This window comes from Pezoporus wallicus, unplaced genomic scaffold (assembly GCF_028554395.1).
Source record: "Pezoporus wallicus isolate ANWC-B61680 ecotype Strahan unplaced genomic scaffold, APGP_CSIRO_Pwel_v1 contig_5418, whole genome shotgun sequence".
Classification (NCBI taxonomy): Eukaryota; Metazoa; Chordata; class Aves; order Psittaciformes; family Psittacidae; genus Pezoporus; species Pezoporus wallicus.
Window position 1 is genome coordinate 102612 of NW_026640709.1, and position 25863 is coordinate 128474.

Here is a 25863-nt window from a genome sequence, read left to right on the forward strand (position 1 = left end):
ATTCTAATTCATTAAATAAGACAGCAAAAGAGACTAAAGTATATTTTAACTCATAAAGAGAAACTAGCTTAAAATGTACATGAAACTCAGAAAAAGAATGTTAATCTAAGTAATTTAAAACTGCTATTAAAAATCTTGATGGTCATAACATCTGTTTAGTTTGTCACTGGTTAAAATGTTTCTGTGTTGGAGTAGAGTATGCTTTTCTCATATTAACGCACTTGGGCTAACGTAAATCCTTATGCGAACAGGGACAAGTGTGCCTTTTTGGGGGTTGGACAGGTATTTGCAAATTGCAGTAGGCAATAAAATAAATAGGATTTTTTTCTTACAGTTGCTCCTTTGGAATAATAACAATGTTTAATTAAATAGCAGTTTTCATAAAAGAAGCTTCAAAGACTTTCACAGAATTTAAATGAATTAAGTTTTATAGCATTACTGTCAGAAAAGGCAGGATTATTTCCATTTTACTACTGAAAAAATTGAGGTTGCAGGAAGTTAAGCAACACATCCAAAAGTAGCCTAGGATTTGTAATACCTAGTGTCTGTCTTTTCTGGTCATGTTGTAAGGATTTGCAAACTATAATATCCCCGCTTTTGTAAGCATGGAGTCCCCTCATCAGGGACTGCAGCGATAAGTCAAGAGGTAATGAGTTCAAATTTAAACAGGGTAAGTTCAGGTTAGATATAAGGAGGAAGTTCTTTACTGTGAGGGTGGTGAGGCACTGAAACAGGTCACCCAAAGAAGTGGTGAATGCTCCATCCCTGGCAGTGTTCAAGGCCAGGTTGAACAGAGCCTTGGACAACATAGTCTAGTGTGAGGCATCCCTGCCCAGGGAGTTTGGAACTTGATGATCTTAAGGTGCTTTCCAACCTGAACTGTTCTATGATTCTATGATTCTATATTATAGTTACTCCTAAACTTGTTTTCTTGATAATTAAACTGCTAGATAGACAGGCAACCTTTTGTGGTATATCTCTACTATATTTAAAATGTTAAACCAGGATCTCTGCCCTTCAAAAGTATTTGTCCTTTTTCAGTCTAACCATTCTCATTGTGCTGAGAGGAAAATCACGTAAGTAGGCAAGTTCTCACTTGACAGTGATATTCTGAAGGAAGTGTTATAGTAGAACTAGTGTCTGTGTTTCAGTGGCTAAGGGGTTATAACTGCCACTTTGTATTCTTGTGGCTTAATGAGCAAAAGCTGCATTAGTGATAATGCCTATGTTATGTCAGACTGGCTTTTGAAATGTTTTGCTTGATAAAGGAATAAAAATTTAAGAGAAAATGGTTTGGACTTTTGAGGGAGTATGGTGTAGTGGTGATGCACTGGTGTAGGATGAGGGTTACGGTTGTGAGAGAGATGGAGCCTACAGCTGTGACTGGAGTGGGGGTGGGAAGGGACTACAAAAGGAATTCTGTCCTCTTGTTCATTTGGGCCATTGCCTGGCATCTTGGGCTAAGGCTCAGACGATGTGTATGAGAAAGAGGCAGAGCCTAGAGCTACAGTTGAAGAGGAGATGTTAGCATCTCAGATATTTTACCCATTTAGTATAGCATCTTTGGATATCAGGGCTTCATATATGCCCATCTCTTGCAAAAGCAACAAAAATAGACCATTTTAGGTACACCTTAATTTGCTCAGGATACCTACATCAGTCATGTTCCCTCAGCATACTGAATGTTCTGCATTTAAAATGAGCTTACCCTGAGACTCTTATTGATGCAAGTGCCTGTTTAGGCTAGTCAGAATTCTCCTGAAACTAATCAAGGATTTCTCCGTTATCTATTGTTGCCAAAATGTCCATTAATAGAGAAATCATTAGGTTAGGCAGTGTTTTTTTTTCTGGGAAGAATTTATGCAAATGAAAATTGGTTATAGAAAACCAGGTATGCTTATGGGAAAATCATGTAGAATTAATGGAGAAGAAATGAGTATGTTTGTATAGGCGTTTTTCCAAATGCCTTTACAATTAATTGGAAAACTAGGCCCTTTGTCTGTCTTCTTGTTGAGTATGTAACTGAACAGACATGCTTATTTACTGAGTTTTTTTACAGAAAATGTGACTTCTATTAAATATACAGAAAATATTTTAAGTACATAATAAAAAATTGTTTACTATGTGCCTACTATTGACACTCAAAGCATGGTAGATACTTGCTGATTCAGATCTGATTTGGATACAAGAATCTTGGACATGTGGAATGGTCTGTACTGCTGAGTGGTACTTACTGCAGGGTGTTGAAGAGAAGCAGCATATTAACTACCTGGGAAAATCTGGACTTCCATCTCATCAGCAAATCAATTAGACTAATAAAATAGAGTTTGTATGCTCCAAAACGGCTTTGTTGAAGAAATATTATTGCAAAATAGGTTCTCAGAATATGGGGAGGGGATGGGACTGAGCAAGTTCCTCCAGGGTAACATGAAGCAGAAGCACTTTTAGGAAAGCTAGAATCTCTGGGTCATTTTGTCAGGAAACCAAATACCAGTTAACCTTTGAAGTCTGGAGGCAGTTCCTGCTGTGGATTACGTATGACTGTTACAATACTGGCCTCTTCAGTGTTTACAAACTGTGTAGGTCCTATTCACTTTGTCTTGTGCAAATTGAGTGCACCCTAAAAGTAGAATGCTAAAATATGAGAAGAATAATGCTTTCTGTCTTAGTGAAGCAGGAAGTAGAGGTAGTAAAGAGTCAAAAAGACAGAAGTTTGATCTTTTCTCCTGCACGAGTTTCATCCTTGAATCTGCTCTTGTGCATTAGAATGTATATGACCATTGTGCAGTACTTTAGGAATTAAAATCCAAGTGAAAATGAAAATACCTGACGTGTTCTTTCAGAGTACCATCCATCCTTTATGAGCAATAAAACTGTAAACCCAAAAAGAGTATAAAAGGAGCTATGGTGGTCATGTGAAGCATATTCATAAGTAGGTGTGCTGGGAATGTAAAGCTTTTTTTGTGCAGACTGAGTAGATTGCCTTTAAAATTTCTGTAAAGGGAATGGCAGTGTTTTGAGTTCCGTAGGTAATCTTTTTGACCAATTGATTGGCATGTGTTTATCCATGAGATATTGCTTATAGACATCTGCAAAGTGTTAATGTTGTCATTGTCAATTCTCATGCATTGCATTTACTTGGTGTCTTGAAGTCCTAACTCGTGAAATGATATAACTGTGAGGATCTCGGCTTTCATTTTATAATCCTAGAACTTGGAGTTGGGAAGAAGAGCACATATGGTGTATAGAGGATTATCCCAGAAGCTTTGCTGACCTTTGAAAAAGAAAAGAATGAGGAGTGGAAGAGAAAGAAAGCTAATATGGTCGCTTATGACATTCTGACACGTCACTGGTTTATACCTGCTCTCATAATTGGGGTTGATAGTGATTTAAATGTGTTGACTGTTGGTCGGTTATACTCAGTGTTACGGTTTTAGAATATTGTTACTGGGTTCCTGGTGTTGTCCTTTTAACATCGTGTCTTGCAGCTCATGAATGGTGTTAGGGGACCCATAGCAGCATGCAGTTTAAATAACTGATCTCATTGGAAATTTTATTTCCATCGTTCAGGTTCTTGCCTCCATTCCCTCTGCCTCAGGTCCTCTCTGCCTGTGAGCAAGTCACTGAGTTCTAATGAGTCTCGCTTTCTCAGTCTACAAAAGGGAGATAATTACTACTGCTCTACTTTACATGGGGAAAGAAAAGTTAATTAATTCAAATAGAAGGAATTCTTTACATTTTTATGAGTACTTAAGAAACTATTTTCTGAGGTGAGATCCATTAATTCAAGTGTTTTGAGTCGGGGTGAAGTAGTGTAGGAGGAAACAGGAACAGAAGACTGACCGGTTTCCATGAGGCCTTTATATCAGGGGAGAACACGACTTGCATTTGCCTTAGGAAAGACTGGGGTATCAGTCCAGTATTTTCTCATTATAATAACAGGATAGTTGAGAAGTGGTATCCACCTATTAGAATGCTTTTGTGTTGCAGTCAAAACATTACTCTGGTTTACAGACAGCCTGCAGTTTGTTTCAAACATTTGAGTTGAGATGGTGACAATTGCAGCAGTGCAGTGCTTGAATGAGGTTGCAACATCCACCCAAAAAAGGGGAATACATTTGTGAGTGACTGGACAAGACCATGCTGTGTTGCTGGCTGGCACATTCTTATTGCTTCATTATGTAAACTTGCTCAGGGATGTCTGCAGGAGTTGTACACACACATAGGCGTGCCCTGAAGTATTAAAACTAAAATTGTTGATTATTGCTTCTGTTTTACCTGCCTATGAACTCCACCTGGATAGGATTTCTGTGCCCCAGCAAAAGTTTGGTTCGGTTTTTCGGTTTATTTGGTTTACACCCTCTTCCCGGGGGGGGGTTGCTGTGAGAAAGATAAAAGTGTTACAGAATTAAATGTAATTTAAAAGATTGTAAAGTTAGTATGGTTACTGAAAAATGTCTTGTGTTTTTATATGTCACATAATTTTCTTCCTTTAAATAATGTATATCATATGAGGTGAAGATTTAAAACCAAAATAACCTAAACCTTTGAATATGTCTGTAGCATTTAAAATGACACAAATAATGCTGTTTTTTACTTATAGTTGTGGAAGTCAGCAGATTGTCCCTATCATTAAACATATTGCGAGCTACTAGTGCTAGATAGAGCTGCTTTATTGCAAGGTATCTTACTTTTCTTATTTGAGTATAAATAGCAGTATTTGCTCTCTCTGCAAAGCTATCAAAGATACTAACAATTTAACTGAGATAGCAAGCAGTATTACAGCAGGATGTAAAGGCCTGGCCAAAAGTTGACTGATTTCACCATTTCAAGGAGTAATCTGGATAGCCAAGTCATTGTGATTGGATTGGACTGGCAAAGCCCACGGTGGTGTAGTTTGTTCTAATGACAACTAATGGACTTAATGCTATTGCTGTCAGCCCAGATCTTTCCATGCACTTACTTATCCTGTGTGTTCTGCAGGCTTTCTGCTTGATTTTGTTCCACATGAATTTATACTCATTCTCTAGACTTCCTGCTGTGTCAGTACTCCCTACCTATGCTAAGGTCAATTTAAATTAACACTGTTAGTATTCAAAATACTCTGGGTTATTTGTATTATTAGAATTTAGTGAAATTTAAATAAATACCTGCTCCTATTTCTGTGTCTGAATTTATTTATATTTCATTTGACCAATGAATGGTGGGTGAGATAAACCTCTGCCTAACTTCAGGTGCAGATGAGTTAGGTTTTGGGACACATATGTTAAAATGGGATTTATTTTCTCTAGATATGCCCATCTCTGTTCAGCTGATAGTAGGAGGAGCCTAGATACAGACTTTATGCTTCAAGTCAAAAGTTGAGATGGATAGAATTAGGTGAGATAAAGCCTGCCCTAAATATTATTTCCCTGGAGCTTTATTGGCAGTCTAGCAGATGGCTTGAAGGTAGAGAAGCTCTTACTTAATCCGTTGTTTGTGTCTGAGGAATTCTGTGGTTCTGGAGAGTTTGGAATCATTTTAGTGTCACTGAACTTGGAAGAATAATTAACTCTTCTCATCTATCATTTTAGCATTTATTTTTTTATAAATATATATTCATGTGTTTAATTGGTTTCAGTAAGCTAATTACACAAGCACAGTGTGGCAAGGGATCGGTGTTGGTGATTATTGTTATCTTTTATTTTTGCTTAAGCAGGTCAGGTTAGTGTGAGTCTCAAGTCTAATGAAGGAAAAATTTGGCTAATTTCCTTGTGTAAGTAGATTTAGTTGATTTTCAAAAACTAAATTCATTAATGAGCTTGGTCCTAGGTCCCCCCAAAATTAAGAAAATAATACAGTGAAATGTTATTTGGTGCTTTAGATAATGTGAGAGACATTCATTTATCATTGCTTACAGGAGAAAAAAAAAAAATCTTTGTAAGTTGTTTATGCAATGAAGCACATTTTACTAAATTAAAGCACAGACCTTGCTTTCAAGCATGGCCTGCTTTGTGGAGGGTTTTAGAATTGGATGTTAAGCAAGGCAGCCTGGCTTTTGATTGATGGCTAAGCAGGTGCCCTTTGTTTCTGTTGGCAGGGGAAATTTGGAACTTGTTACATCTTTTGACCATGGTTCAGAACCATCCCAGGTAGTAATTTCAGTCCTGCAATATGGCACAGAAATGAAAGGGTAGCAGAGCTTTTCATACTCTATATTGTGGTGGTACCAGATGTTCAGACATAAATTTTCTTTCTTGTTTCAGTTCAGTCCAGAGGATTGTATGAAAATGAGCTCTTTATCCATGCTATTCTTGAAGATTTTGAGGTTCAGCTGCTCGAGTTGGGGTTCATGTTTTTTGCATTGATTTCAGCAAAAACTAATCCATTTTGCTTTATCTCAGATAATTTCCCCACTTTGTCTCTAAACAGCAGCTTACTGAATTTGCTGTGGTGTCAGACAGAGGTGTATGTTTTCATTTATCAGACATTGTTTCAGTTTAGTGCATTAACCACCATTTTTCTGTAAAAGATAAATACAGGGTCAGTCTGGGAATTCAGTAAGATTTTTGTTTCCCCATTCTGAGGCTGACACTATATGTGTGTTTTTGAATGATTTCCGGCGATTGAATCCACCTAGACCTACTGCTTATTGTCACCACAAACAGCTTAAAGCACTGTAGGACAGCCCGGAGATGATGTATTACTTGTGATTGTCCTTTCATACCATCTTGCATAATGTTTAAAAAAATGAGACCAAGGTTATCTGGCCTGTTCTGATGAAACCAGGAGACCTCTCAATACCAAAAGACTTCAGTTAATACCCTGAAACAGCTATGGGCTCTCAAAATCACAATGTGGTTGTTAAAAGTTGGGACTGTCTCATGAAATCTGGATGGGATGATGTTAATAGTAATACAGAGATTATTTTGGTAATATGCGTATTTATTGATGAAGAATTAAAGCTGTACTAATTTTTAACTTTGAAATATCCATTTTTTAAATGGGTCTTTAGTTTCAATCTTGTAATATTGTGCCAGCATAATTTTTTGGCAATGAATATGAAAATATATTGTTAATGATACTGAGTTTGGCCACAGATGCTAAATAATAATTATGATGAGGTGTTCAACTGAATCCTTGTCTAAAATTTTTTAATAAGTTTTTTTTTAATGAAGAGAAGCCCTTGCCTGTGAGTTTCTAGGTGTGCATGGTTACTGCTGTAGAAATTGCAAGGCTCTTCTGCTGTCTATGCTGTGATGTCATGCTATATCCTGTGTGTAAGGATACATTAATAAACATAATTCAGTCAAAAATGGCATGTATCTAAGAGGCAGGGGATTCTTGTGCCTTTTATAAAGATTTGGAAAATTAACTTAAAGTTTCAGATTGAGAGTTTTGATTCTTAAAACTTCCATTCTCAACTACCTGCATGTATGTTGCTTTTAGACTGAAGATCCTTTACGTTCCTAAAATTCTGCTTTTGGACAGGCTCTCTACTACCATAGTTTTCGTGGTGCTGCATAGCTTGGCGTTTCTTAAATACATAGAAAATATTTTAGGCTCCATTACATAGATGTTCTTCAATTTGTGTTAGCTGAGATGTGAGCTCTGGTAAACATGCTGTGAGCGCAACTTGTGAGGCTTCACACGAACTTCCTGTGATCCATTGTTTCAGACAGAGGATGTGGATGGGAGTTTCAACGCACATGTCCTTTCTCTGGGAAACATTCAGTAACTGTAAATTTGTAGATTGCCTGAAGCTACAGGCATTACCAGCTTTTCTTTTTAAAATTCATCTCAGTATGAAGTAATTAAGAAATTGGGAGAACGAGAGAGAAAATGTTATTGTGACTTAGTGGTTAGATTAGATATGTGAAGTAGGGGAAACCTGGGTCTTAATTTCTATGCCATTTAGAATTTCTGTGTTTTTATGAAATGAGTATTTGATATTAAGCATCTTGAAGTAGAGTTCCATTTTGTAAGGACATTGTTCCTTCTCTGAAACGAGGGATTTGTTCTTTTCTTTAAAATGAACAAAGTGTGGTCTGCCTCACTCTGAGATGACTGAAGACTATGAATCCTAACTGGAAGGAGGTATCTTTTCAAATCTTGGGGTGAGTTGGCTGGTTCTTAAAAACTCTTCAGTCTTTCCTCTTGTCTGTCTGTAGTTACTGCTGCTCTAATTGCCTCACAGTGTGTGTCCTCTTTCTAAGAATCTAAATCTTCTCTTGCCCTTTTTTTTTAATTCCAGAAGTCTAATTCAGGCTGTGGATTTTGCTACATAACCAGGTGCTAGATCTCTGTAAATCTAGTTCTGAATCTTCAGATGTGTGTACTAATACGTGTGCCAAGTGCTATTTGCCTATTTTAATTTGCTTTCTTACATGTATATGCAGTTGTGGATGCCCTTAAAAGATTGCATTAGAATGAGTAGTTGATGTGAGGGCTCTCATATTTATGGCCAGGAAATACAGGACATTGTTTGGATCCTATCTGGCAGATCTTACTTGGGAGTACTCAGTAGAGGGAACATGTTAGGTATGTTCTGCACATAAGTCAGATGCACAAAAGTCCCAGTGGATTTACATTGTTCAGGATTTCCAAGCATCAAGCAGCCACATTAAAGCTGCCACCTGACTGTGCTGCCCACCATCTGGAAATTCCAGGCACATGGCCAAATTTGCATGCTATTTATTTATTTATTTATTTAGCCAGGACGAGATTTCTGTGTTGAAAAAAAGGGCTGTGATTGGATTAACCTGGACATATGGTAGCTTTACCTCAGATTATTGAGCTTCTCTGTGATGAAATACAAAATAAAGTGCAAGTATTAAGAGTTCCTTGTTTTAAACAGGAGCCATTTTTCCATTTCATAATTCTTGATGGAGTTTCTGTTGTCAAGATTAGATTCAGATGAAGAGAAGGTTGTTAACCGGAGAAACTCGTTCTGATGCCACTGCAAGTGGAACTAATTTAAGTACATGAAATGTTGATAGCTCTCAGATTTTTACATTTTATATACTATCAAGAACTCATTTTGGTTCCTCTAAATCTTGTCACACTGCCACAATTAATTACTGGTATTTTTGCCTTGCAATTGAAGTGATTACAAGTGTGTAATTTAGCTTCAGGCAGCTTTTAGCCAAAACATAATTTAATATCCAGCAATTTTTCTCCTCACCTCCATCAAGCACCAGAAAACATCCAGCTTTTCAGACTCATCTCATGAAGCCAATGGCCATGGTGTCAGCATACTGGAGCTCAAAAGGAAGTTCTGGAGTCTCAGTTCTTAGGTCACGATTTTCTGCACTTCTGGACTTGGAGAAGTTTACAAGTCTACTACAGTTTTTACCAAGAAAGTGTTGAATACAATTTACCCAGGAGTGTTTCCGTTCTGAGGTGCAATCTCTACTTAAATGGTCCTTTGCTGTCTTCTTCTTTGTGTTTTGAGGTTAGAAAGACTTGAGTCAATTTGTTCTGTTGCAAACTTCAGCTATGCAGCTGTCTGAAATAGCATAGCCCAAACTTTTATCTGGAGTACGATCACTAATGAGAAGGGAAAATGCATTATCTGTCTCTCTTCAAATATCTGTCACTGCAGAAAGCATTTATAGGTTTGCTTGTGATTCAATAGGTGATACGTTTTCCCCAGAGTCAGCACTGAACCTCCTGTATGTTGTCAGGCAGTGCTTAACTGCCTTTTCTCAATGAGGCATAAAAATGAGACTTTGCCTTTAGAAACTTAATGAGTGCTGAAATTAATGTTGTAGCTGGTACAACATCATGTCTTGCCTCCCTGGAGTGCAGCTCGAGGAGGGTAGAAGGTATCTGAGATAGTATTTTGTCCCTATGCATATATGGCAGCTATGGGGTCAAGAAATTCACAAGCTCTCTGTAACAGTCCCTCACTTCTGCGAAGTCTTCTCAAAGACTATGTGTACTGTTCATAAAGCCTACCAAGCTCTGGGATGACTTAGAGCAGGAGACTAATTTAGGTATTCCCAGAGGAATCTCTCTTTTTTCATTGATTACTGAAAGAATGTAGGGATACAAGATTTCTGGATACTGCATAGGGAAGAGAGATGACTTGTCTTATTAGTAACTAAAATGTATGAATTAAAATATTTTGCATTCATAATTCCCAGTGAATGTAATAGAATTGTTTTGTTAATATTGGATGTTTAGCTTTTTAAGTACATCTGGCATGATAGGAAGAAAAGTAACTTTGCTACTGATGTTTTACATCTAATTACATAACTTTTTCTATTTTACTGATCAGAATGTCTGAACCTTTGGCAGGTAAACATGTTATTTATTAAAATGGTGGCAAAATATCTCTCAAAAGAAAATAGTGCATGATGTATAATCATGTTGCAAATTGTAGCAATAGAAAATATAGGTAATTCGGAAGTTTAAAAGCTTTCTGTAAGTGCAAAATATTAGAATAGGCCTTTTTCTTACTGTAAAACTTCACTAGATGTCAGTGTGGAAAGTATTTTTACTTAAATGTTATGTGAACCGTATGATGAGAAGTGTTAATTTAAGACATGCAAATTTAGGATGGCAGTTATTAGAATTTGGTAGTTGGGGAGTTCTCAATACATAATTTGTAGAAATGCAGTTTCAGAACAACGAAAGCAATTTCGGTAAGTTCACACTGGATTCTGATAATTGTTTCTGTTCAAACAGACAGAAAAACATCAAAGCAGGTTTCAATGCTTACTGAAAGTTTGGAGGTTTGTATTATAAATAGAAACTAAATTTTAAAACATAACTAACAGATTTTAGTGTTAACAAAAGAGCAGACATTTTGGTTTGGTTTTACACTGTTGGTTATTTTGAGCCAGCGGAAACGTTGTATGTATATTTTCTTGCTGTTGTTTTGTGAAATCTGGGCTTGTTTGCATGAGGATAGCAAGTATATTTTCACGTGGTTCAGGACAGGCCTTAGGCATTAAGTTATACTTTTAGAAAAAAAAAAATGCATAAACATTTACATATGTTTATGTTTGATTCAGGAAAGCATTCCTAATCTGTATGTGTGCTTGTGCGTTCTTTTAACTGTGTTACGTGTTTATCTGACATTTGAAGAATCAGAGTAGCTCTGTTCCTTCATGAGAAGGTTGGTTGTTGCGATTTTTGGGAGTTTGGGTTTTTGTGGTGGGTTTTGTTGTTTTATTGAAGCTTCAGTGCATTCACTGAAACTTTAAGGTTTGGCCTCCTATGAGGTAGTTAGACTTTTCACTTTAAATGTGTTCCTGATACACCAAGCAAAAGATAGTGGTTTAGATATTGTATGGTGCCTTTGGTTGTGCTCTTGTGTTAAAATGAGCTGCTGCCAGGATTAATTTACCAAGATGAGTCGAATTGAACGATCAGTGCACAGGTATTTCTGCTGAAGCACAGAACTAAGGAGTACACCCTCTCCAATCCTATCCTGTCTGCTAGTACAGGAATGAAAGTATGAAAACAAGAGGAACACAGACTGCTTGCATGATGGCTTCAAATGCCAGTTTATGATTTCTGTCTGGAAGTTACTTGCTTTTAACAGAAACTTAAGTGACTTTTTCTGTTTTTCAGAGTTACCACAAAGAGGCTAATTTTGTCCAGTTAGGATGTGACTAAGGGAGTAATAAGGAAAAGCTTAAATGGTATTTGCACCAATGTTCCAGCTTTAACTTGTATAGTAGATACATAGCCATTAAAAAGCAATATTTTAAAAATATGATAAAGAATGTTGACTCTGCAGGATTTGCATCTAAAATGTGTATTTTGTCTTTATTGTTTCTAGCTATTAAGTATCTTCCATTTAGAGGCAAAAGGTGGGGTTTTTTTGTTTGTATGGTTTGTTTTTTTTTTTACCTAAATACTGGTCTCAAACTCACACTCTCTGTAAGTCCTTAGATGCATCTTTCAGTAGCATGTCCATTACTCCCAGCAAGTTGGTGCACATGAGACCAATTAACCCTGTAATTTAGATACAGCAAATAATTACTTAGTAAATACTCAAGAACTCTTAACAAAGTTTCTTTTGTATTTGTATAGCTTTTATTCAAAGTAAAAGCTTTTGCTTTTGCCAAAAAAGATGACGTGTTTCTGAATGCAGGAGTTCAACGTTTTGTATATTATCATACAGTAAAAGTTAGGGTTGGAAGTGACCTTAAAGATGATCCAGTTCCAACCCTCCTGCCATGGGCCAGGCATGTTGCTCAAAGCCCCATCCAAACTGCCCTTGAACACTTCCAGGGATTAGAACTGGACTTCCATCTTGCATACATTGGTTAATGCTGTACTGACAGTAACTAAATAACATGCTGATGGGTTAACTGAAATATGTAGAAAATGCATTTGAAAATGTGGATGTCAAATATGTGTATTAACAGCAGACAAATTATAACGAATTTTCAGAGGTTTATCCTCCAAAGAGATCACATGTAAGTTAAATTATGATAAAACCAGTATTTCAGAACTTGAAGCCTTTTAGTAGATTTCATTAATTTTTCATGTATTATACCTACACATTGAGGAGAAGGAAAGGGTTTTTTTAAGTACTGCTTTATGTAACATTTCCTTTTTTGCACTGATACCTTAAGGGTGTTTCGTTTATGCCCTGTACTTCACGATGTCTAAGTAGCTGTAGCAGGACAGGTGTAGCATATTAAAGAGCCTTTACAAAGGCACCTTGAGAAGTTGTATTTTAATGTTTTTGAAATAGGCAGCTTATTCCTCTTGCTGTTTTCTCTGTCGGGGTTTTGTGATGGCTGACTCAGCAAATTCAGCAACTCTTGTTCCAGCCTAAGAATCACAGTTTTTGTGACCAGCAGTCCACATTTTGACCCGCAGGAAGGAATGTGATGTTGTCTTACTTTTCACTCCTTCCTGTGATGATAAATAAATGCATAGAATTCTCTCACCAACTTTCGTCTTTCTTCCATAGTTTAGACCTGTGGCTGGCATACTCCAGCCATTTCACCTGGGAGGTCCTATACTCCTATACGTCTTTTTTTGGAAGAAAGTAGAAAGGGGATTGGGAGACATTGCACAAATACTTAGCGTGCTCTTTGTACTGTTGGATTGTGGGAAAAAAAAGATGTAGCAAATCCCAGGAATGCCAGCTTTGAGATGCTGTATAGGAGAGCTCTGCCATTATGATTTTGAGGGAAGAGGTGTGGTTGGGTCTATACTTGGAACTGGTTCATCTTTATGCATGCAGCAAAATTTGCTTTTCCTTGCAGGGTCCTTTCAGAAGTACCAAGGGTCTTCTTGTTGGTTTCAGACTTGTGGATTGTTGTTTTTTTTTGTCTATTGAAATACTTTATACTGGAAGGAACAAATTTTGCACTGATTTTTACTGTGAAATTAAATTAATGCTAGCTTACTCGGAGCTGAGGTTTAAGGCTCTGATTTGTATTTTATAAATCAAATAAATCAAAATTGTGCACCTGCAAATCAAGCTGGATGCAAAAGCATACAAATCATTGATTAAATGCCAGAGTACTTTCTTCTCAGAACTGAAAGCTATAAAACTTCTGTTAGTTTTGATGACCTTATATATGAGAAATCTAGAAATGCTTAAGTGCTTGCTGAAGTATGGGATCATCATATTGGCTTTTTTTATGCAATTAGCTTAATTGCATTTTCCATGGCATTATCATGTGAAAATGCATGGTTCAGCATTTGGGACTGTAGGTCTTTTTTTTTTTTTTTGGTCCATCTGTAAGCAAATAAAAGATTTGGATTTTAGGAGATGACTGGTGCACCGTGTACTGTAACTCTGGGAACTGCTGCTATTTTGTATTGCTCCTTTGGAAATGTCTGCATTGTTTTATGTCAGAGACTGGGTTGATTTGTTTGTTTGTTTGTTTAACTGTCTGTATTCTACGCAGATATTAGGAAACAAAGGACACAAAGCCAGGTTTTGCACATAGTCTCAGCTGTCTCCCCTGTGTTATTCCTATCCAAGTATAAGCAGTTTAGAATCATAGAATGGTTTGGGTTGGAAGGGGCCTTAAAGATCATCCAGTTCCAAACCCCCTGCCATGGGGAGGGACACCTTCCACTAGGCCAGGTTCCTGAAAGCCCTGTCCAAGCTGACCTTGAACACTGCCAGGGATGTGGCAGCCACAGCTTCTCTGGGCAACCTGTACCAGGGCCTCAACACCCTCGTAGTGAAGAATGTAGCATTACCTGAGTGTTTTTAATGTATTAAATGTTATAAATAACATAGTTAAAGGATCTTGTAAATGAAGTTGCACAACTTGGTATGTTTTGCCTCTGTTGCCAAAAAAATGTATGCCAGGAGTTTGGCATAAGTACAACTTTTGTTGTACTTTACAGTCTTTACAAGCTTTGTTTCTTTAATTCCTTAAGTAGAATGGTGATCAGCTTTGCTGTGGTTTACACTGCACTTCCTGAGTCCTGGGGTTTATCCTCTCTTGTCTACAGCTTCTCTTTCTGCTCAGAGACCACAATTTGCAATATTTATGACAGACTTGTAACAATTTATGGGAGTCTTTTCTTGTCAAGGAAGATAAAAGCTGACCGATCCATGCAAGATTGCTGATTCTCCATGTAGGGGAGTTAGGCATATGTTAAATGTTTTCAAAGATTTTCTTTTGGGAGAGCCAGACCTGGTGGTTCTAATTTACTCTTTAATTTTGAAGAATGGGTGGGGAGAGCAAAATGAAGAATTTCATATAAACAGTCATTTTGTGGACTCTCTGTGCTGTGGATACTGCAGCAGAATTGTGTCCCATCTTTTATGCTAGTGTGAGCAGATGGAAATAAACCAAGGTTAATTCATGTTCATTGCATTCAAGCCATTGTCTTTACCCATTTCCAGATTAAAAGGTAAAATCTTTTTCAATGGTATATTCTTTTTGTGGAGGATAGGATAGGAAAGGATACTCATGTTTTAGAAAAATAACTAGTTTTAGTGTAGAAACATCTTCTACTGCCTTCTGGAAATGTTTGCTGGAGTTCTAAGACTTTGCATGCAAATATTTGGTCAGTACATGCAAGTCTCTGGATACCCAGTATACAATTTACTGCAGTGACTTTTGTGAGAGGAGACTGTTAAAAGCACAGTCCTCTTCTCATGACGTGGTTTTCTCCTGACAGTTTCTTTGTGTAGTAATTGAACCCTTAATTTTAGAAGATGCAGTATATTGGAGACTTGGTTAGTGCTAAAACCCATGGTCACAAATAGTAAGTGGACAAATAAATAATAATGGTTATATCTGAGAGAGACTGCTTGTGAAAGGTGGCTATTTAAGTTAGAGATCTAGGCATACATATATTGTGGACACCTGGGGTGCTACCCTGAAAATTAGAATATGAATTGACTCTGCTGAACAGGAGTGACACTACTAGTCTGCTTTGCATTCCCCTGTTTCATAGAATGGTTGAGGTTGGAAGAGACGTTTAAAGACCATCCAGTCCACCCCCCTTGCAAAGAGCAGGGACATCTTCAGTTAGATCACGTTGCTCAGAACCACATCCAGCCTGGCCTTGAATGTCTCCAAGGATAGCACATCCACCACTTCTCTGGGCAACCTGTGCCAGTGTTTTACCACCCTCATTGTGAAAAGTATCTTCTTTCTATCTAGATTAAATCTTTTGTCATTTGAAACTTTTACCCCTTGTGCTATCACAACGGCTCTAATAAAAATTCTGTCTCCATCTTCCTGATAAAGCCCTCTTTAAGTACTGAAAGGCTACAGTAAGGTCTCCCTAGAGCCTTCTCTTCAGGCTGAACAACTCCAACTCTCTCAGCCTTTCTCATAGGAGAGGTGTTCCATCCCTCTGAACATTAAAAGGGGATAGCAGTGGTGTTCTTCGGGTTCCATTGTGGGAGAGCTGTTCTTTCCATATCCTGGAGGTGAAGTTAGTGACATTCACAAATTGTACAGTTGCTTTCTGTCTGTATTATTTGCCTCTGAACCAAAATGAACTGTGGTCACTGAGGATCAGTACAAAATTGTTAGCGAGAGATATTTTTTAGTAGCAGCACATTTAGGTTTATAACTGTACCAGAAATATTTGTGTCATAAACAAAATTTCCCTTTACTGAAATGAATATAGAGAGGCCAACAGTTTGTCACAGTGAGCTGCAGGAGTCCCTAGTTTTTGGTAGGGATGGCAAGCACCAGATATTCCTGCTTTGCTCTAAAGTGATGCCTCTTGCCTGCACCCTGAGATGCGCCTTTTTTTCCACCTAGAAATTCTGTCCAGATTCTCATTGGAAAATTGAACTGTCATCCTTATAAAGAGAAGTGGCAGCCACATTTTAAATTTTTTTTTAGGGATTTAAAGCCTCAAATAGCTGCCTACTAAGATTTCTAGGAATATTTTTGTGCTTAACCCCTATTACTTTTAGCCATCTAAGAATTTATTTATTTTTAAGTCTGTATCTTTTGAAGTTAAGGAAAGATAAATCTGCAGGGACAGTGGAGTCTGAAATGGGACAGAATTCTAATTTGAAAACTTTCTTCTTTAACCCTTTTTGAAATGTGTCAATATACCTGCCCTTGCACTTCTAATTGATGTAATATGGAAAATAACCGTGAGAATGTTTCATTTTTGCCACAAGTGCTGCAAAGGAAAAAAGCCAAAACAAAAAAAAACAAACCAAACCAAAAACCCCACAAACAGAAAACAACCCACGCCCCAGGAAAAAAAAAAACAACCCAACAGTAAAGACTTGAAAAACGCAATTTACAGCAACGGTTTTGAAGCCTTGTAGTCACCATCTCATGAAAGCTGTCTGAATACTTACATCAAGTATTTCAGTAGGAATTTAACATGAAGTTACGCTGTAATTATAGTTCTACACATCTTTGAATTCCGTATTTAGAAACAAAGCTTGACTGTAAATGGACTTAAAGGAGAATCTGAGATTTTGCCTGACAAGAATGAGTCCACTAGCATAAAGGGATATTTTTTCCTGTTCCTTCCTGCCTCCTAGATAATGGCGCAGAGGACACTGCCAGGCTACTTTGGCATTTGGACTTTTTCTGCTCCCCTTATCCTATTTACTAATAGAGATTTGTATTCATAATTTAGCTGATGATTCATTTACCAGTACATAGCTGAATACTTCTAGCTCATTTGGCAGCATATGTGTTGGCATAGCAGTCATCATGGAAGCAAAATGTATGTGTTTTTATTTGGATCTTGTGGCAAACGTGTAATACAAAGGAGCTACTGCTTTGGCATGGGCACTTTAATGGCTTTGCCCCCATTTTAAGTGTTCTGTGGTTACGATCTGTGATCATGGCTCCTGTTGATATTTTTCTGCGTTTTCTGAATGAAAATAGCACCATTCTGTTTTCTTTTCTTCTTTTTGTTCTTTTGATGTTGCAAAAATAGTGCAGCATCATACAAACACTGTGGAAACAGGACTTTATAATACACTTCTTCTCAACTGTCATCTTGGTTCTGAAAATGGTAACCTGTCTGTTTCCATTTGGCAACTGCAAAACAGGGTTTTGCAGTCAAGGCTTTAGAACGTGCAGATGACTCAATTTCTGTGTGGAGTCAAGCATGTTTAAATTATGCTATGTGGGTAAGTATGTAGGGAGCAATAAAGGTAAAGAGAAGGTAAAGATGAAGAAATGCACACTTGTGTGCTTGTGTCCCCTTTGTTTTTGTTTTTGTGGAACTTTGAGCAAAATAGTATGCTCTGCAGAGTGGACTTTAAGTCTTGACCAAAATAATATGCCCTGCAGAGTGGACTTTAAGTCTTTCATGTACCTGTATGTTAAATACTAAAAGTTTGACAAGATGTGGATATAGTTTGCCCTCAAAACAGGGCTTAATTAGCCTTTTTTTGTTAAGTTAATTTGCTGAATAAAATTCCTGGTTCTGAAGAAGCAGCAGCTTCTCTTCATCTCTCATTTACAAGATAACTTTTTCCTAAGAAATTTCAATTAGCCTCTTTTATTCCTGCTTTTTTGTCAATATTAAAGCGACAGCATCAAAAGTTATGAGTGTTTTATCAGTTTTAGCTAGTCTTCTCCGTTTGTGAGGCAATAGAGAAAGAAGACACAAGGAAGTCTGAGGATAGAGGGTCCTGGGAGGATAAGCAGCAGTAGATTGCTTGTTTCCCTTTACCTTACACAAATGTGGTCATGCAAGAGAGCTAAAAATTGTTAAAATAAAACTTGATAGTGGGGATATTGAGCTGTCTTTGTAAGATAAATTCTGGCTGGGGTTAATTAACTAAAAATGCTGCTCCCGCTATGTTTTCTCAGGTGCCTTATTATTAAATGAAGGGAAAATGTACGAAGAAATAAAATTCTCTTGCTCCTTTACTTCTGGAGCATTTTTTTCCCCGTATGTGTATTGCAAGAACACCAAGCATAACGAATAGTGTTTGCATTTAGTTCTGAATACAGTGAGGTCCATGATCACTCTTATCTCTGTGAAAGCAAGCTCCAAAGCCTGTCTGGCTGCCCAAAGAGTTTGCATTTCTGCACATGTGATGGATGGGTTTGTAGTTCTAATGAAGCATGGCTGTTGTTGAGGTCATGGTCACAGGAGTGAGGCAATCCATCTTTAATGAAGGGCAGTTCTATGGAAGCCTTGAATGCCAAGGCAGAAAAATAGCATTTAATTTTTTATCTGATGTTGAGGGCCACTGCAGAGACAGTGCCTTGTTTTATACAGCTTTTTTAATTACAAAGAAGGTGGGAGCTGTATCCTGTACAAACTCTAACCATTTTAGATGTTTTGGCTTCTTTCCCATATGTAAAGAGTCTGGAGGTTGCAAAAACATAATTTCTATGACAAGATTTAATCATAGAATCATAGAATCATAGAATATTTAGGGTTGGAAAGGACCTTAAGATCATCTAGTTCCAACCCCCCTGCCATGGGCAGGGACACCTCACACTAAACCATCTCACCCAAGGCTTTGTCCAACCTGGCCTTGAACACTGCCAGGGATAGAGCATTCACAGGTTCCCTGGGCAACCTATTCCAGTGCCTCACCACCCTAACAGGAAAGAACTTCCTCCTTATAGCCAATCTAATCTTCCCCTGTGTAAGTTTTAACCCAAGGTCTTCATTCTCACAGTCCCTGCGTCTGCTTTCCAAGACTTGGGTGGTGTGGTCAGAGCTTTTGCCAGTGAAGACCAAGGCAAAGAAGTCATTCAGAACCTCAGCCTTCTCCAAATCCTGTGTAGCCAGTTCTCCCGAGAGCTTCTAGAGGGGGCCTACATTCTCCCTTGTCTGCTTTTTATGTGCTACGTACCTGTAGAATCCCTTGCTGTAATTCTTAGCATCCCTAGGCAAGTTTAATTCTAACTGAGCCTTAGCTTTCCTAACCTGGTCCCTAGCTTCCCGAACAATATCCCTGTACTCTTCCCAGGCCGCCTGTCCTTGCACTTTTTATAAGCCTCTTTTTTTCATTTGAATTTTCCTCAGCAGCTCCTTATCCATCCAAGGAGGTCCTCTGGCCCTCCTGCTGCACTTCCTTCTGGTTGGGATGCAACACTCCTGAGCTTGTAGCAGGTGATCCTTGAATATCAACCAAGAGTCTTGGGCCCCCCTGCCCTCTTGGGCTATGTCCCATGCAACCTTACTAAGCAGGTTCCTGAAGAGGCCAAAGTCTGCCCCCTTGAAGTCCAGGGCAGTGAGGTTGCTGCACGCTCTTCTCACTGTCCTGAGGATCTCAAATTCGACCATCTCGTGATTGCTGCATCCAAGGCTGCCCTGGAGGGTCCTGTTTCCAACGAGCCTGTTGGTGAGCACGAGGTCAAGCATGGCACCTCTCCTTGTCGGCTCCTCTATTACTTGCAAGACGAAGTTGTCTTCCACACAATCAAGGAACCTCCTTGATTGCTTGAGAGATTGATTGCCTCCTGGGTTGTGATGAGATAGGGAAGTCAAACCTCTGGCCTTGTACAGATGGTGTTAGACTTACCTGTCTGAGCATCCGTAGGAATTGAAGTCTCACAGGCTGCATACTAACTAGTAGGCAGTAACTGTAATCAAGTGGAACATTATGGCTTAGGGAAATTATTCTTCAGAGCAGTATTAATAAAGATAGTATAGGTATTTCAAGTACCTCTGAGTATGAGGAGCTTGTGTTGGTGCACAATCTGAAAATGTGTCTTCTCATCAACCAGGCAAATTCTATATCATGTGCTACCTCCTTTTTCTTTTCTAGACTGCTTATAGACATTTCAGGTTGGTTGTGTTGAGGGTAACTGTGCCCTTTTCATTCAGATCAAGAAGCAACAAGTGAAGAATAACAACTTTTCTTCACTGAACTAGTTTTAGTTAGACTAGTGTACCAGGAATATAGAACTAAGCACGTTGCCAGTCTCTTTACATCTCTGGTTTGTTTAACACTGGTTGTATTTAAGGTCTGAAAATGAGAATGTTTTCTCATGGCAGATTTATCTGATATTTTAATTGGTTAGCCAATGACTATGTCTGAATACTGCATACATGGCTGATGTCTGAGGAGAACATAAAATGTGTTCTCTAAGTATGAAGAATGCTAATTATCTTTTTCTCCTTTGCTTTTGTGCTTAGGCCTGTGGGAGACAGATGTTACTTAGCAAAGGGAGGGATGAACATAACTTATTTTGGGCTCTGGAAAAGTTAAAACCTGGAATGCATCTGCTGTGGTTCACTGGCATGTCTGTTCTTGCATTTGTTCCTTGAACAAATTTCTCTGAAAGGTGGCAGGAATTGCTGGCATTGTCAGTACATAATCCAAACTAAGAAAGAGCTGTGTGTTCCCCAGAAAACTGGATGTTTGACTCATGCTTAGACTTTGAAAACCAGAATGTATTGTATACCTACTCACTGAACACAACGTTCAGGAGGAAAATATGTAATGTGATAAGAATTTTCTCTTTCTTGGTCTTGTTTCATTTAAGGCTTTCTTTAGTTTCACATTTTCGAACTGAAGAGTTACACATTTAAGTATCTGAGGTGATACAAGTGCAGGGCTAGTTTCAAGAATGCTGCTTTTTGATTTGAAGAGTTCGGCTGTTGACCTGTCTCATCCTGGTACATGAACAAATAGCATATAAACTCATTTAAAGGAGAGAAGGGTTTGCTTGTACCAATATTTAATTTATTTGAGGTTAAGTTTTCTTAAAAAAAAAGTAAAATTCCTTAAAGCAAACATTTTTGCTGTATTTTTGTTTGTCTTGCAGGTTGATCCAGCTTTGAAAGAAAAATTAAAACAGAACACTGTGACACTGGAATCTGAATATGAGGTAAAATAAATTTGTTGCTTAGGGCTCGTAAGCTTGGCTACCCTTGATTACTCTGGCCACTGGTGGGTTGTATCTGTCCCTAACTAAAATTAGATCAGCCATCTGCCTTTGACTCAGTGATGTCCAATAAAAACAAGGTTTTATGTGAAGAAAGGGTTTTGAACATGCAGTGCTTCTTTCTGAACACAGCTTTACTTTGCTGTCCGGGTACCAAGTACAGTGGTACAAACAAAATCCACTATTTCTGTGGTTAACTAGTCTATAGGTGTAGGGCTGATGTTGGCCTTAGATGGAATGTGTGTACATATATGCCAGCACTTGTACTGCATGAGGTTTTGATGGTCTTTAGACCAAATTACAAAACAATGTGCTTGATGTGCTTTCTGTTATTTCTTGCTTCAGAAACTTAATGTGTGTCTTCTGTAAAACTGCCATTCGTTTTTCAGTATTTCAGAAAATTTAATAGAGAAATATTTCACTCTTTCCTCAATGATTTATTTTCTTCAAATATTACTGAGCTCCAAAATGGCTGTTTTAGCCAATTTAATATCCAGAGTTTCATAAATCTTCAGGCCTAAATAAAGTCATGTTAGGAAAATGAGAAAAAGTCTCCCTTTATCTAGAAACAAAGCATAAAGCTATTTAAGGGATTTTTTTATGTCTTAAAAGTACTTGGATAAAATGTCCTGCTAATGCTTTATCTATCTCTATGGTCTGTATGCTGAACACAGGGTTTCTTTTTCTTCCCATACCACATTCCTGTAACAAGCCTTTGAATAGCTTGATTGCACCCATAGCTCTCATATTTAGATGTCCAAGTGGCAGCACATGGTCTTGCTAATAAAAACTTTCTTTTGTATCACTCTTTTTTCATTTTTCTGAAATAAAAATAACTTTTGTATTTTCACATGCCTTTTTCACATGTATTTTTCACAGAACATCTGCCTACCTGCCAGGTTTGTGGCAGTGTTTTACTACTATTGTAAACAGTTTTGGGCTGTTCCCCTTCTACCAAGAACTGTAGTTTATGATGTATAAAAAGGGAATAAAAATATCTGTGTAGGGAATAAAAAGATTTGATCCCTGAGTACATACGGAGAGCTCCAGTGGAAACTCAAAAAAATACAAATCCATTAAGTTCTGATTGCCTCTGGGATTATTGTGTCTCTCACTTTCCATAGAATATACTGTAAGGCTGCTCTGGTTTACTTATGTGGAAGAACCACAAGCAGTAAAAAGAACCACATATATCTGTTTAACTCAATACTTAACCTCAAAATCAACTGATCTGTATTCAGATATGACTTGCGTGCTCTCCAGAAGTAAATAGCTGAAGGATAATATTTAAATAGCCGTAATTGCATTATCTTTGTAGATAAATCAATGGTAATAAAATACAACTAGCATAACAACATATTACAAGCTTGCTTGGGTAATGAGGCTACTTCCTGATGGACAGAAATGACAGAAGCAATCTTTTTATTATTTTTTTTTCCTTAATCTAAACTGCAGAATGTTCCCAGTAGTGTTTGGATGTTATAGAGGACACAGCAGTTCAACAAAATTTTGCAGTTCAACAAAAATTGGCATTTCAACATAATGATTCAGATTATTGTTTTGAACTCTAATCTCAATATATGCTTTACTATGGGCACCAACTTGCAAGCACTAGGCATATGCGTTTCATGCTTCATACCAGCAGGCTCCACACCGAGTATTTGGCAATTTTGTTCAATGTTACCTCTTTATTCTGGTGCAAAAAATCTAGCCAATCACAGAGTTACAGCTGACATTTAGGAAAGCAGGATTCCGTGGACCCTATGTGTTCAAGGCTAGGGAGTCTTGACAGGGGTTTTTCCCCATTTATTTTTTTACTTGTCCAAAATGCAGCTCTTAAGGACATCTTCTAATTCTGTATATAGGTCACACAGGAGGTTTACACTGGTGGCTCCTACTAAATAGGGCATGATAAGAGATCAGGGACAGTTAAAAAAAAAAAAAAAAGGTTGCTGTTTTGATATGTAAAGCCTTATTTTACAGTATTATTAGCATTATATCTGCAGCTGTTACTGAGGATACCAGGCCAGCTCTTCTGAAGCATGGTTACCTGATGCATGCAAATGTCTATTGGCCTTCCCTAAGACTTTTATAAATAACTTATTGTTCTTATAGAAATGTATGTATTGAATACTGTCATGGTTTAAACCCTAGCCAGACAGCATGTTCACTCATGGCGCTGGGCTGAGAGCAATCGAGCACCCCCCCCCCCCCCAGGGCTCTCCTCTTCCCTACTCCCGGAGGAACAGGGAGGAGGATCGAAAGAGTGCAACTCCCACGGGTTGAGACAAGAACAGTCCAGCAACCAATGTACAACACAAATCACCACCGCTGCCACCACCGACAACAATGACAAGAGAAAATAACAAGGGAAGAGAATACGATACCACCGGCCAAGAAACGAGTCCCACCCGGAAGCCCGTGTCCTTCCGGGTAACTCCCAGTTACCCCCCACCCTGGCCATGACGTGCTGTGGTATAGAATACCTCTTTGGCTAGCCTGGGTCAGGCGCCCCGTCTCTGCTTCCTCCTGGCTTCCCCTCCTCCCTGGCAGAGCATGAGCCTCACAAAGTCCCCGGTCAGGGTAAACATCACTTAGCAACAACCGAAAACATCGGTATCACCAGCACTGTTCCCAGGCTGGAAGTCAAAACACAGCACTGCACCAGCTACCACGAAGGAGAAAAATGACTGCTACTGCTGAACCCAGGACAAATACATACTGAATTCTTTTAGAAAGTCATCATTTCTGCTGTAAACATAAGCCTTTATGTGCATATTGCAAAACTTAAACAGGGGGAGTTTAGGTTAGATATTTTAGGAAGAAGTTTTTTACTGTGAAGGTGTTGAGGTGCTGGAATAGGTTGCCCAGGGAAGCTGTGAATGTTCCATCCCTGGCAGTGCTCAAGGCCAGGTTGGACAAAGCCTTGGGTGAGATGGTTTAGTGTGAGGTGTCCCTGCCCATGGCAGGGGGGTTGGAACTAGATGATCTTAAGGTCCTTTCCAACCCTAACTATTCTATGATTCTATGATTTCAAACACGTTGAAGTCTGCATTTTGTCTCCAGTGTGTTGGTGGTGATTAAAAAGTTGTAATCACAGTTTTAATCAATTTACTGTGAGGAAATCACATAGAGGCAGTTTTTCACCTTCTAATTTACCTAAGTATATTTTCTCAATCTGTACAAAAAGTATTTTATTTCATGTAGTTATATTTTCTTATACTATTCTAAGGAAGGAAGAATTTGCATGTGTAATTTGTACTGAATTTCTTTTATCTCAGCTCTGTTAATAATGCCATTTATCTTGGGCCCTGGGGCATGACAGAAGAGCAAGCTACCTTTGCATGTCTTCCCTGCTGTTTCTGTATTCCTCTCACACACTTATGTGTCCTCATATGGCCAATTAGTCCTTGTTGCTTCCTTTTGCCCAATAAATCATGCCTCTGTCCACTAGTGACGCTGATACTAATGTGAATGTAGTTCTGCTGCTGAGCTGGGTCTTGTAGAACACCCTGTAAAAAATGTCAAGTGTTTGACCTGTGACAAAAGCCTGGAGTATTTTATTTGAAAGGACAAATATATTGTTTGAAAGAGAGGGGATAAAAACCTGATTAATGTGATGAATGAAAAACATTCTCACAGATGTTTAACATTCACAGTACTTTCCTTTTCACTGTTTGAATGCTATCTCAAAATAACATTCCTAATTCCTAACATTTGGTTTCTGAACTTCTGTGAAATTAATGGTCTAGTGCACACTAAAAAAGCTGGCCTTAGTCAGTTACGTCAATTCCCAGAATAAAGAATTGTTTAGTTTTTTTTCAATCAAATAAACAACATCTTCAAGTAGAATTTATTAACATGTTAAAATAGAAAAGTCAATTAAGTTTGAATCAAGTTTGTGATATCCAGTGGGAACCACTGGCAATTGAAGGCAGAGGAAAAAAAAAATCACAATAAATAAGTAGTGTGAAGGATTGCTATGGAAACAGTAAATGAGAAGTTATAAAGCAGAGAAGATTGATAAAAGACAGTAAAGACAACAGAGAGTTGTCTGATAAGTAAGCTGACAAGGATATGGGTAAGAGGATGGTGTTGCAGGAGACTAAGAATAAAATGAGGATGTAAAATCATGAGTAACCATGTTGACAGAGTAGCATCATTCAAAAAATTTATTTATATTTCTTTTAGAGAAAATGGTATTCAAATCAGAAGAGACAAGAGATGTACTTCCAAACCTCTCAATAACCAAACAAGATGTTATTTAATATCTGTTAGGGTCTGCTGGTTTATTGCAGAGTTCCAAGAAAATGCTTGGAAGACTTCAATGGCTGCTGAAAATCACAATCTGGGAATTAATGGTTCTTTGGGAATCGTAAACAGACAGGATGGTGATACTTTTAAGTGTTCTGTGAAATTTGGGATATATCTGGGCAATACTGACTACTTTTTTCAGGGATATGGAAGAAATCGTAAATCATTACTGATGTGCATGTGACACAAAAGTATTGAAACAGTAAAAGTATGGCAAGTCAGGGACAGAGAGTTGTTTGTATGACGTGGTAAGCTGGGCCCATTAAATAAG

At 38.0% G+C, this 25863-nt stretch overlaps 1 protein-coding gene across 1 annotated transcript in view; it reads left to right on the forward strand.

The window, feature by feature from the left end:
- LOC130605018 (cytochrome c oxidase assembly protein COX16 homolog, mitochondrial) overlaps positions 1-25863 on the forward strand; it is a 51663-nt gene that overhangs the window by 15280 nt on the left and 10520 nt on the right. The window contains exon 3 of the mRNA XM_057420089.1: positions 21159-21221. Coding sequence (XP_057276072.1) covers positions 21159-21221 — 63 coding nt within the window. The remainder of the gene's footprint in view (positions 1-21158; positions 21222-25863) is intronic.